The sequence below is a fragment of the Musa acuminata genome, chromosome BXJ3-7, assembly GCF_036884655.1.
Source record: "Musa acuminata AAA Group cultivar baxijiao chromosome BXJ3-7, Cavendish_Baxijiao_AAA, whole genome shotgun sequence".
NCBI lineage: Eukaryota > Viridiplantae > Streptophyta > Magnoliopsida > Zingiberales > Musaceae > Musa > Musa acuminata.
In genome coordinates, this window is record NC_088355.1 from 3,036,943 (window position 1) to 3,049,707 (window position 12,765).

At 38.5% G+C, this 12,765-nt stretch overlaps 2 protein-coding genes and 1 non-coding gene across 5 annotated transcripts; all 3 read left to right on the forward strand.

Moving 5' to 3' along the window:
* The first annotated feature begins 3,336 nt into the window (after positions 1–3,336).
* On the forward strand, positions 3,337–8,165 carry LOC135642095 (protein DEHYDRATION-INDUCED 19 homolog 2-like). Of its 3 annotated transcripts, XR_010497874.1 has the most exons (7): positions 3,337–3,463; positions 3,558–3,703; positions 4,890–4,967; positions 5,249–5,514; positions 6,739–6,937; positions 7,087–7,889; positions 7,990–8,165. XR_010497874.1 is itself a non-coding variant. In XM_065157939.1 (5 exons), the coding sequence occupies exons 1-5, from the start codon at positions 3,391–3,393 to the stop codon at positions 6,839–6,841; spliced, it is 666 nt and encodes a 221-aa protein (XP_065014011.1). In that variant the 5' UTR covers positions 3,337–3,390; the 3' UTR covers positions 6,842–7,073. The 3 variants fall into 3 exon arrangements, 1 of the variants encoding a protein (XP_065014011.1); XR_010497873.1 differs by lacking the exon at positions 7,087–7,889; XM_065157939.1 differs by lacking the exons at positions 7,087–7,889; positions 7,990–8,165 and having other exon boundaries at positions 6,739–7,073.
* On the forward strand, positions 7,182–7,343 carry LOC135643876 (U1 spliceosomal RNA). Its single transcript, XR_010498368.1, has one exon. It is a non-coding gene; the product is annotated as a U1 spliceosomal RNA (small nuclear RNA).
* Positions 8,166–8,497: 332 nt separating the features above from the next.
* On the forward strand, positions 8,498–12,324 carry LOC103990706 (rac-like GTP-binding protein 5). Its single transcript, XM_009409948.3, has 7 exons — positions 8,498–8,889; positions 9,824–9,911; positions 10,030–10,139; positions 10,265–10,328; positions 11,651–11,715; positions 11,824–11,889; positions 11,967–12,324. The coding sequence occupies exons 1-7, from the start codon at positions 8,791–8,793 to the stop codon at positions 12,060–12,062; spliced, it is 588 nt and encodes a 195-aa protein (XP_009408223.1). The 5' UTR covers positions 8,498–8,790; the 3' UTR covers positions 12,063–12,324.
* The last annotated feature ends 441 nt before the right edge of the window (positions 12,325–12,765 follow it).

Below are 12,765 nucleotides of genomic sequence, written 5' to 3' on the forward strand. Positions count from 1 at the left end.
GTTCGTGACTCAAATCTTCATCACTTGAATCGCGAGGTGTGAAATCTTGGCCACTTTTCAGAAAGTACAGAACAAAAGTTTATTCAGAAACACAAGGTACGAATATTTAAGAAAGTACACTGCCAATCATGCAAGTTAGATTTATGTTGTTTGCTGATAGGTGAAGAGTAATATGTCACACGTTATATCATCACATAGGACACGTGGTCGATCGGCCGATCATTAAAAGTCATGATAATCATATATTACTGGTATGTAACGATTAGATCATGAGACACACATATCACAGAGCAATATGTGGTCGAGCGATTGATCATTTGAATCTCGTAATTGACTTGACTAATCTACGCGGGTGCAAGGGTCGACGGACATCACGTGATGTCTTCGTCCGAAGCGTCGCACACCCCCCTCTTGTTGTCGGTGACACTGGGCGTATCCGTTTCCGGAGTCACCTATAAAAGGGATCAAGTTGTACTCTCAAACATAACTTTGTTTAAAATTAACTTGATTATCGAATGGGCATTCGTTACCTCCCGATTTAGTTTTGCATATTTGATGTTCTACAAATAGTAGTTTGAATTGAGACCGATTTGAAATGAATCTTGATTGGATCCAAATCATTATCTTACCCTAGACAACTAGAATCTGCACTAATGTGTCCACAAGAAGAATAATTTTCTACTAAAATTAACCCTAAAAAAAAGGTCGACCAGATTAAAACAGTATCTCATTGTTGATAGTTAGATCTTAGGCTTACCAGGTTGTATTAATCATGAACTACTTCAAAATCTTAGATACACGAAGCATCTCAAGATCTGGGCTAAATTAGTTTATTTTGAATGAAACACCAGCCATGCTTGAGAAGATAAGATCATCACATACTATGGATCAGTACCTTGCAATGAGAACATTAAGCTTGACTGCTATCTAACTTTTCAACATGTTTTGTATCTTTAATTTTCTTCAAAGATTCTTAAGACATCTACAATTGAGATTCTGTATGAGAATACAATAATAAAAAGGCTATGATAGACAGTAATAGGTTCCAGTAATTTATGCTTTGAGTTAAATTCTGTCAAAATGCAAGATTCAAAAAAATAGAGCATCTTTTCCCAAACCATTTAGAGCATCTTCCCAAAAAAAAAAGATGGTGACAGAGAGGAAGGTATCAAGAAGATGTAAATTAATATTTAATTATTTGGAATCACCATCACTAGTTGAGATAGACCTTTAGAATATGTAATACATAGAATATGTAATACATCCGACAACATGAATATCGAGAAAAGATTGTCGGTGAAGAAAATAATTAAAGTTGAATTAAATCTCCATGCTTTTTTTAAGAGAATCTTCCTTGAATTCATTTCAGTGTAGTCACTCAAAATTTTTTAAGTTAGCTGGCATGTGTTAGTTGTTTACAAGTAGAAAAAGTATTTTTTAAATAATTCATGATTAAAAAATATTTCTTTTGTGATTTGTGATAGTGTGGCAAATCTGGTCAGCCTGTTTTGTTATTTTTGCTTGGATGGTGTCTCCTATCAAGTATTGTCATGAATTTGGAATTTTAGTAGACATGACCTTCACAGGCTTGTTCATATGGAGTAATACGAAATAATTCAGCATATAATATAAAGGAACCGGCCGAGTCATTTAAAGTTTACATCGTATCTATTCGATGTTATGTACATGAAGTGGATGAATCTATAGATTTACTATGATAAATCTGGGTTAGAAAAAGCACTTTTGTTATTTGTACGAAATGGGAAAACCCAGAAAAGAAAAATAGAGTGGAAAAAGAAAGTTTTTCTTTTTTGCAAATTCGGATCTGGTTCCATTGATATCTCCTAACTTATTGATCAAAAGATTATTTATTATATTTTTAAAGAGTTTTCATAATATGTTTGTTAGTAGAAAAAGTCATTGATGTCTTGATCAATCCGACGTGATTCAGACTCGTATATGTAAGGTTATTCGAGATGCCTTCGAGATGAGATGATAAGATCTGAAGGTGTCACCTGCACTAAGAACGAGATCGATAAGGGTTTCTCGATCTAGTCCATTTGATACGTAAGTTAATAACTCGAAGTATTTGAGCGTGAACATAAGTGGTCAAAAAAGATAATCTCTAGAGGGATATAATATTTCATAGAATAATATTATATAAGGACGTAGTTTTTAATCATCCCTATGGATCTCCTTTTCTTTTCTTATTCAGGTGGATGACAAGATGAGATAATTTTAAATTATTTATCTTAGATTTATTTTAAATTTTTATTACCTAATTTTTTTTTTTTTATTAAGTGGTAGTATATTCTCTATCGCTCTTATTGCAATTCAGATTTATGTTCGATTCTTTACTCGATTTAGGGCTGTGTTTATAGTTTCAAAATATAATATTTATGACGTCATAAAAAAGACCGGTTAACTCATTATTATATTACATGACCATATGACAGTGTTCAAACCAGCCATTGTGGACCTGCCAATTGGCCCTCCTCCGAGACAGAGCGAGATGGTCCATTTCTTAACGCCAAAACAGTTTGTCGCCTCAAGCTTTTCGGGTGGGCGCAGTGCACTCGTGAGTCGTCGCCGAGTCATCGCGGCCACGCGTTCCTTTCTTCCCATTGGAACAGAGCGGGCCACAGTGCAACAGAAAGCACAGTCATGTTTACCTAACGCGCGCATTGGTGAACGACCTTCACTTGATGGCGACAACCAGTTTTCCACCTTGGAATGTCCCATCATTGTCTAATCAGCTGATGCCGTGACGCTGTCACCATGTGGGCTAAGTGAAGTGTTGCTGCCAAATGACGCCCCTTCATTACGCATTTGTTTACTATTTAAAGGCTTAGAAACTAAGAATTTTAGAAGTAAATAGAATTTTTAAATATTTTATAGGAAGATTAATACAAACAACACATACTTTTATTTTTTTTAATATTTTCATAGACTTTATTATTAGAAATAGAAAAAAACACAAAAGAAAAGAAATACCACGTGAATTTTATTTGTGAAGAGACTTGAAGGCCTTATTACAGTTACGACTTGCGAGCCCTTCCCTCCCTGAGGATCCCCTAAAGGACTCCAACATGGTACATCTGTTTTGACGAATAGTAAGAAGAAACGTAGGGAGTCGGTGCTGTTCCCTCGTCACTGATATACCTACTCCTTTCGTCCCCTAATTAAGCTCCAACTCAGCCTCAAGATCCCCTGTACGGGAAAGACACCCTTCCATCTACGTGCACAAATGGAGACAAGACACGTAGAGAGAGTCGGTACTCTTCCCTCCGCTATAAGAGGTATACCGGGCGATCACTCTTATCTCTCGCTCTCGTTCTCGCTCTGTTCCTTCTTCTTGCAAAGCCCCATCACTGCCTGTCTCTAGGGTTCATGGAAGCCGACACCCGGAGCCACTTGTCCGCCGCTTCCAAGAGCCGCCATCCGGCTTTGCAATCCCGATACGGTGGGGAACTGGGGGACTTTGGACACGTCTCCTGCTCTTTTGGCTTCGGATTCCGTTATTGGCAGTTCTGATTGGGGTTTTCTTGGGTTGGTAGATGCGTATCTCGGGTTCGAGGAGTTGGATGGAGGGGAGGACGAATCGCGACCGGAGTTCGCTTGCCCGTTCTGCTCTGAGGTCTTCGATGTCGTGGGGCTGTGCTGCCACATGGATGATGAGCATCCGGTCGAGGCTAAGAACGGGGTACTACTGCGTTCTTCCTGTCCTCGGGAGTTGTTGTGAAATTGTGCTTTTGTTGGAGTTTTCTGAGGAGAACTGTTAGACCTCCGTGTGGTTCTCGGATGGGATTTTCCTAAAGCACAGATGTTGCTTTTCCCTTTTTTTTTTCGTTTTGTTTCCATCTCTTAGAAGGTTTTCTTACTCATATCTTCTGTGAAAATTCTCATATCGCTTAATGTTAATAGAAGATTTTTTTTGGTAAAAGCGTTTTTTTTTTCTGAATTTTTTGGTCTGCTAGATTTTTATTTTAATTTGTTAAAGAAAAAGGCTTGGATCTTTGGTGCTTGTTTTACCAAGTTTTGTGTTTAAAGAATACTTTGGAGGCTATCTAGCTCTTGTCTTCTGTCACAATTTCCTTTTGCTTTATGTTACTGGAAAATTTTATTCTTAGTAGAAGCAAAAAAGAAAATTTTTTGATGCATTAAATATTTATCTTAATTGGTTAAAAAAATGTGAAGTCTTTGTTTTTTTCCCTACGAATGTTCGGAATTTATCTCACTGTCCGTTTATATCTGCCAAAAATTTACAAAATTGGAATTTAATGTTTCTATCATGTTGTTATTCTTTGGCAGTATACCTTGAGATTTTCAGCAATCAGTAAACCTTGTTTGTAAGTTGTATTTTGTGGGGACCCTGGAATTATGCACTCTAATAGTAGTTAATTAGAAGTTGTTATAGAAATTTTAAATACAGAGTCCACTGCATTTTATTTAGTAGCACGAATGTAAGTAAGTCAGCCAATGACTTTATCGGACCATGATTCTCCTGTCTATCAATATGTTCTTATGTTCAGAAATGAGAAAAGTTCAGGGAATTTCGTTCAGTGAATTTCTGTAAGTGAAAGTTGGATGATTATCATTTTTTACATGATGTCTCACATGTTTATCTTACAAGTCGAAATGAAACTATTGTTCTAGTGCCTTTTAACTTTCCATTTTGACGACTATGTTATTATAATGATAATGTTCTAACTGAGTCCTTTTTTATTTTTCTGACTTATCATGAGAAAATGGGTTTTTACTGTCACTCCATCAATACTAGCAATGGCAATCAGAGATGAGCAAATTATTGTGCCTATATGATATGTCTTTGTATCTGGTTCTGTTTGCGACTTACTTTGTTGCCTACATATTGAATTTTCTTTTTTCAGGTGTGCCCTGTTTGTGCAGCTAGGGTTGGGATGGACATGGTTGGCCACATAACTACACAACATGCAAATTTTTTAAAAATATCCTGCTCATTTTCGTTAGTTGTCTGGATCTATGAAGGTTGATATGTCATATTTTTCCTTATGTCTCATGCCTCTTTAGTCTTTAAAGCATATTTAAGAATCTTCATTAGTTTTCTTTCTCCATGAAGGATGACATTTCAATCCTTACGTTCATGCTTCTTTACTCTTTAAAGCTCACTTTTTAAGTAGAATTTTCTGGTCAAGCAATCATTAGTGTACAATTTGCATGTGATCATGTGTAAGCCTGACTAAATCAGTTCTCCTTAACAAGCACTAACATACAGCGTAGGAGGAGATACCACAAAGGATCCTGGGGGTCCCACTCTACAATTCTTTTGTTGAGAAAGGATAATACACTGGAAGGCAATATGCAATCACTTGTGGGGGGTTCTTCTTTTACTCCCTCCAGTGCTGCACCTGATCCATTGTTGTCGTCATTCATTTTTAATTTGCCAGTGATTGATCCATCAGAAGATGCCCGGCCTGAACCTTTGGATGAACAAAGTATGGATGATAAAATTTCAGAGGAGAAATTGGTTGAGAGGTATGATATATTTTGGTGGCATAAAATGAGTAATTGCATGAAATTTCAATGAAAGCCATGCTATGAATAGGTATTAGGCTCTTAAATATGTACTTTCACATTTTCAAATTACTCAATTATGAAGCCACTTCATGAATGAACAATTTCACATTCTACAATGTTTTTAAGTAGGTCATATTTTATCTTAGTTTAAGATTCATAATTTGTTGGGAATGACTCTTACAAACATGCCCTTCTGGTTTTCACTGCATAACTAACAATGATCATTTTCTACTGAGAAAATGAAGTATTTAGTTTTATTAAGATGTCCATGGAATTTGGCATCTCTATTGACTCTTTGTTAGGGTTGAATGTGTACTTAACTAATTCTCCTATTGTTGTGTTTGCTTTTGGTTGGTTCATTTCAAGCAAAGCTAGGTAAAATATTTGATTTTCCAATGGCAGAGTCATCAATCGGAGCAATCTTGAATATTTAACCCTGATTTTGCTCTTCTTCTTCATTACAATTCAATTTCTTGAACCTTCCTAGGTTTCTGTTCATATCATGAGATCAACTAGAAGATGGTATCGACTATACGGATGCTGTCCTAGTGGTCGGTTCCCCTCTTTATGTTTAAGAGATTTAGGTTTAAAATTTGGGAAGGTGGTGCCCAAATTTCAGAAGATGCAGCAAAGGAAGTTAACACTGATAATCATGATAATTATTTGCCATTTATCTGCAACGAAATGATTATTGTTAGTCAGTTCAATAGGCTTCTACCCTGCCACTTATCTGTTATCAGATCTCCTAAACACTAGCTGAGGTATAGGATCGGTATAATAGGCTAATACTTTCTGCAGAAAGTCGAATAGGACTAGCTAGTTATTGTGAGATTTTTCAGAGAATTTACAGAGATTTGTTACTGCTTGAAAGTTGTGTGGCAAACAATAATTGACAGAGAGGAGTTGGCTGTTTATAGATTTTTATGCTGGTAACACAATGTTGTGGGTTACTGGCTAGGTAAACTTGCTGAGAAAAACCAAAACCAACATGAGATACTTGTAATCCCATGTACATCTGGAAAAAGTTCAAGCCATGTTAACTGCATGTGCTTAAACAAACAATGCAGGATAGGTGATTCTAACTTTCATATGTTGTATTCTGAAATCACCAATATCCTTGTTTGATGCTGTTGGAAGATATGAGGATATGCTTATTCTAACTCTACTAAGCATGCTTCCCAGTGTTTTGCCATGTCCACTACACCAAGATCGGGAGGAGAGTGCTCGGAGGAGCGAGTTTGCGAGCCAGATTGTGATCTCTACAATATTCGATGATGCATTATGAACTCCTCTAGCTCTCATGGTGGCATCAGCAGCAGCTCACGAGACAATCTGGAAATGGTTAGAGGTTGCTGCAATGGTGATACCGGACCTGAACCAGGTATTCTTCTGGGAGGATCCCAGGAATGAGATGAAACATGGAATGCATTACATACCACGATCCTATCTATGCTGTATATAATTCTATGGGTTAACTCTGTATTCGAAATAAATCAGCTGCTTGCTCTCTTGTTGTACCCGTGTGATTAGATTTGCGGCAGCTAGATTTAGTCCCACATCGAGGAAGTACGAGGAGGCCAGCGACCACGGAGCGTACAAGAGGAGAGTGAGGCCGCTTAAGTTCCATACTTACCTGGACGGGGTCGATGGGCGAACAAGTAGGCCCATGGCCTGGGTATGTGACCTCCATTGCACTTTGGAGGGGTGCTGGCCCACCATCTCCCCAAGTGGGAGAGTGGACGTCATAATTTGTGGTAGATGGGGGTACGCGTCCGCGCGGCCCCTGCCAAATCATTAACAAAATCCTCATGTGGGCCATTTGGGGTCCATTTTTTCTCCGTTCTATTGAATCTTTTTGTTCGAGCAATCAAGAGTACACGCATCTTAAAGCTCTTTACCCTCCGGAGATATAAAGCTCATTTTGGTAGGAATAAGCGCTCATACAGAACTTAATTATTTTGGAGAAGCAATCGTCATTGTTAGTCTTTAGAGAGGTTTATTTTATTGATCCTTCTTCCTCTGGCAACCCTCGATATTACTGTCTGAGCAATGAAGTTTTTTTATTGTACTTCATTGTAATACAAGGATGGATACCAACTGAAATAACTTACCGCTACAAGTATGCATGTAATGTAATCGTAGCGAATGAATCGCATATTTATATGCGCGAGGCAACAGATTGGAAACCTGTTCATGAATTTGCACGGTTCATCATCTGCAATGCGTTTTGAGTAACAATGGCGAGCAAAGGCAACGGCGACAGTCAGGGAACGATGAACGAGGAGTTCGAGTTGAAGTAGTTCTAACTGGAAAGAGGACGCTGAGCGCTGAGCGTAGGGGTTTGGAAGCGCTGGAAATACTTGTAGATGTTTATAGTTCTAACTGGAAAGTTCCAATTTTGTTGGCCATTAACTCGCATTTGCTTGATTTCAGAGAGCATCGTGAACTCGAAAGACCGTTCACTTCCCTGACCCTCTAAGAACGATGAGGTGCCTGCCCTTCGAACGACCGCGCCGCTTGCGAAGAGCAATCTCGAACTTCCCCTTCGATGTTGCAGCGGATGGCGAGCCTTGCGGAGTGCAGACGAAGTTCCTGGAGTCGTAAGGACGGTCAGCCCATGTTTTGTACTTCGATCCTCTATGAATCTTGCTGTCTCGATGTGCTAATGACATGATGGAGTTTGTCCCTCCTCTGTAGCAGAAAAAGCACCGATCTTTATACCTCGGAGATAGGGAGGCAGCGAGGAGTTGTCACATGGAACGCAGTTCCATGAGCTCGGTGAACTGTGCGAAGTCCACCCATTCTTCCTCCTGTATTCCCAAATATAACCCCCCGCTCCCCTCTCAGCCACGTTGTTGATTCCGTTGCGAGTCTCTCTCGGCGACCGCTTCAACCGCAGCATTTACCGGTCGAAGCCTTTCCTCCAAAGCCAAAGGTACGCCTCCTCTCCCGCTCCCTCTTCTTTTCTTCACAGAGAAAAGGGAAAGGGAGAGAGAAGGAGAGAAGGGAACGCAAAGGTGATCTCTTTGTGGATCTCCCCTCCTTCCAGGGCTAGGGCTTTTTTCCTTCGTTCCCCTTCATCCTCGATGGGTGTCTTTCAACCCTGGGGCTTCCGCTTGGAGCTTTCGGATGAGTACTAGTTGAAACGCGCGTGGAGTCCGGCTAGCGCTCATCGAGGGAGTGGGAGTTGGAAGGAAGGCGGCTTTTTGAAGGGGGAATAGGCCGGCGGAGGAGATGAGTGCCTCCAGGTTTATCAAGTGCGTCACGGTGGGCGACGGCGCCGTCGGCAAGACCTGCATGCTCATATCGTACACCAGCAACACTTTCCCCACGGTATGCTCTGAAACATCCGCATCTCTTGTTATGTTTCTGGTGCTTCAGTATCGCTCTCATCTCGAGACAAAGGAATTGAGAATGTACTTTTGCGGGTTGTTTGATGCAGTGCATTTCAGGAAAAGGTTCCTTCTTTTTTCCCCCCTTTACATTGTCTTTTGAATTGCATTTGTTTATTTTAAGGATCTTCTAGTTGATTTGTTCAATCCAAGAAAAGTGTCCAAGGAATAATCATGATTTGTGATATTCAAGAAAAGTGGCCAAAAATTAATCTTTAACTTCTCTTTTCTTGATTCGAATTCCCGTTTCAACTAATTTTGCCCTATATCCCTCGTATCTTTATTTCATGATTAATGACTTATCTATGCTTTTGCTTTTAGTAAATGCTTTTATCTGCCTTTCTCTTCAACAAAAAGAAGTAATAAAAGAAATTTTTTTAATCTATTTTTCCTCTTTCTGGCAATGGTTCCATAAAAATAGGTATGTGGATTTAATGTTCTCTGCAGCATAATCTGCCAATGCTGCTACATTGGAAATCATGTCCAGACAGGTTAAATTTTAGATATGTCTGCTATTAGATTGACTTTCACCAAATGTAGAATCTAAGACAATGCTTTGTACCAAGCCTCAGCATCAATTTTGACCTGTAGAATGATGAATCATGTACCATAAAGGCATCAGCATCAATTTCATCACTACTTCCAGGCATGAACTTAGTTCCTTTTTTTGGATCTGGAATTGAACAATCCATATCCTGACAAACATTTATCTTTTAATGCATCATCTGGTCCTGTGAGGTTCACTTCTAATAATTTTCATCCAAGGGAACATATTTCCTTTTGAAACTGTTTCCTTTGATACAATTTAGACAACCAAATGTCCTCGAGGCCTTTTTTGTACATCTTAAATATTTATTTTACTTTTATGGTGACAGGATTATGTCCCTACGGTGTTTGACAATTTCAGTGCAAATGTAGTGGTTGATGGTAACACGGTTAATATAGGTTTGTGGGATACTGCAGGTACTTTTACATTCTCTTTTAGTTGATTATTCATCATGTTTATTTCTTTTTCTTGGTCCCACTAGCCCTTGTTTTATATTGTAATATTCTTGTTATGATGGTTGCTCTGATGGAACAGGCCAAGAAGATTACAACAGACTAAGACCTTTGAGCTATCGAGGTGCAGATGTTTTTCTGTTAGCCTTCTCTCTCATAAGTAAAGCCAGCTATGAAAATGTGGCCAAGAAGGCAATATACTGAAACTGATCCCTCTTTTTCTTCCTCTTATGTTCCTTCGTTGTTAATCTTACATTTTGTGTTGAATCACTAATGCTTTACTTCTTATCTGGCTTGCCCCTTTTTTACTTTTTCAGTGGATTCCTGAACTGAATCACTATGCACCTGGAGTGCCCATAATTCTCGTCGGAACAAAACTTGGTAATCGTTATGATCTGATTGTTCTGGTCACACATATGGTTCTTCCTATACGCATCTGAACCCCAAATTATAACAGCATTTATGCTACATTGTTTTGTTGTTCTTGTTTTAAGTGGTTAACATATTTACAGATAATGTTGTTGACAATTTTATTTGTCATTATTGTTTGTTTCACTACATTAAAGCAAACATAGCCCTTGTGTGTGTGTGTGTGTGTGTATGTGTGTCTATATATATATATATATATATATATATATATATGTTGGTGGGATGGCTCTGGGTCTTGTTGAGTTGTCAGGTTAAGGAAAGCTTTGCTTTATTTTTCAGGTTAGAAAATGGGTGTTTAATTCTTGGCTATCAGGGATATATATGCTCAATCTGGCCTCCGTATAGGTCAAGTTTCCTTGACCTGTACCTGACTCATGAATCTAAATAGTTGTTTTCTTAGATGGTTTCATCAAGATTTATACTTCCATGGTCCTGAGTACTCAGTGATTACAATGCTTCAACCATGTATATGAAGATTTTGGTGACATGAAATCATGTTGTCCATTGAGCTATTATGTTACTCGGCAAGATTTCAATCCATTATTACCATTTGTCCTTGACAAGCGTCAGTGTTAGATGGCCAATAATTTATCTGGCAGTTCCACTTTGGGGGCAACTTCTATAATGTGTTTTTGAAAAAGAAAAAGGCCTTGTAAACAAGACCAAGTTGGTACTAAGCAGAAAGGAATTTGTTCCCATGAAATAAAACCACTGGAGTTAGTCGAGATCATGAGAATACAAGTGAGACTTTTGTAACAATTTGGGAAGCAGTTGAGCTATATGGTTAGAGGTAAAGCTCATGGTGATGATGCACATCAGTAGGTAAAGAGATGACATTATGCTGGTGTTATCAGTTTAAAAATGATTTTTTAATGAACAATTTAATTATAGGTCTTGAAGATGTATAATCATATTGTGATGCCCTGTGACATAATTTACTTGGAGATGAGTAATTGAAAAAATCAATATTTCATCTTACTGAATCAGGAAAACCACAATGCTAGGTCCGAGGGTGTTGGAAACAAGATGTAGGTAATTGTTTGTAATGTATTTTGATTGATAGTTGAGTTATAAAATCAGAACTTTACGGTCTTCTTACCACTTGACTTAGAAAACTGTTATTCTTCTCCTGTGAGATTATTTTGGAGAGTTTTGCTTGTGAGTCGGTCATGCAACTCTTATTAATTTGCAAACACTTTGTAATGTAACTTGATGCATGTATCCTGGCTTTTGGTTTTGCATTTAAATCTAGTTGTGCATGGGTTTGATGGCAGATCTCCGGGATGATAAGCAGTTTTTCATGGATCACCCTGGTGCCGTATCTGTAAGTGCTGCTCAGGTAAAGCTGCAAAGTCTCTGTCTTTTACTCTTCCTTTTTCTCTTTTTAATGTATCATTTGGTGCAAGGACATAGCAGAGTTGCTTAAGATAATTCTTGCATCATCTAGGGGGAAGAATTGAGGAAGCTAATCGGTGCTCCTTCCTACATCGAGTGCAGTTCAAAGACACAGCAAGTATGTTCTTTTTACTAAGCTAGCTTTTTATCTCATAATATCATGCTGATACATTACCACCTTCATGAAATCTGCAGAATATAAAGGCAGTATTTGATGCGGCCATTAAAGTGGTACTCCAACCACCCAAAAAGAAAGGTAGGAAGGCGCAGAAGGGTTGCTCCATCTTGTGATTACTATGCACATGAAAGAAAGAATTCTGTGCTATCAACTCGCAATTGTAGCAAGTCATGGACGCATCAGGTCTCTGTTTCCCTTCCTCCTTTCTCGTCTTGTGATTTGTATCGACTTATCGAGCGTGCACATCAATGTTGCATTGATCTTCTGAGTCTGTTTTGAGTTGCAGACATGGTTTTTGTATCTCAATTTGATCACTTGAAAAAGCTTGTTGACGAAGTGCATTTGGCTGGTAATTCATGTTTTGAAACAGTGTGATGGCTTCTTGATTGCATTGTCTGAGTCCTGCATAATTTGCTTGTTTGTTGCTGCCATTGGAGCAATTCTTAGGTCCTTTACGACATGCCATATGTTAATGTTTCTCGTAGCTCAATCTTTGTGATCTTTCTTCTGGGATTACTTAGCGCTAATGCAGCTATAAAAAATTCCTGATAATTTTGTCCATCCCTTCTTCAATCAGAGGGGTAAGCTTTGGTGCAATGGTAAGATTATTCTTTTATGATTTGGATTAGTATAGTCAATTTTGATCATTGCCTGATTTTTTAGTAGGTAGTGTCTTCCGAGTTTATTAAGATCGAGGAAGCTTACTAGTAGTGTCGTTGGAGTTTTATCGAACACACCCTACCACCCAACTAGTGGTAGGGTGTGTTCGATAAAACTCCTTCGATACTACTAAGTCGGGATTGATTCGGAAAAAAA

Bases quoted from the DNA above. Each gene is read 5' to 3' on its own strand.
- LOC135642095 (XM_065157939.1), top strand. From the start codon at position 3,391: ATGGAAGCCGACACCCGGAGCCACTTGTCCGCCGCTTCCAAGAGCCGC. The intron at 3,464-3,557 runs GTGGGGAACTGG...TTGGGTTGGTAG, and splicing joins GGCTTTGCAATCCCGATACG to ATGCGTATCTCGGGTTCGAG. The intron at 4,968-5,248 runs ATATCCTGCTCA...ACAAGCACTAAC, and splicing joins AACATGCAAATTTTTTAAAA to ATACAGCGTAGGAGGAGATA.
- LOC103990706 (XM_009409948.3), top strand. From the start codon at position 8,791: ATGAGTGCCTCCAGGTTTATCAAGTGCGTCACGGTGGGCGACGGCGCC. The intron at 8,890-9,823 runs GTATGCTCTGAA...TTATGGTGACAG, and splicing joins CCAGCAACACTTTCCCCACG to GATTATGTCCCTACGGTGTT. The intron at 11,890-11,966 runs GTATGTTCTTTT...TGAAATCTGCAG, and splicing joins GCAGTTCAAAGACACAGCAA to AATATAAAGGCAGTATTTGA.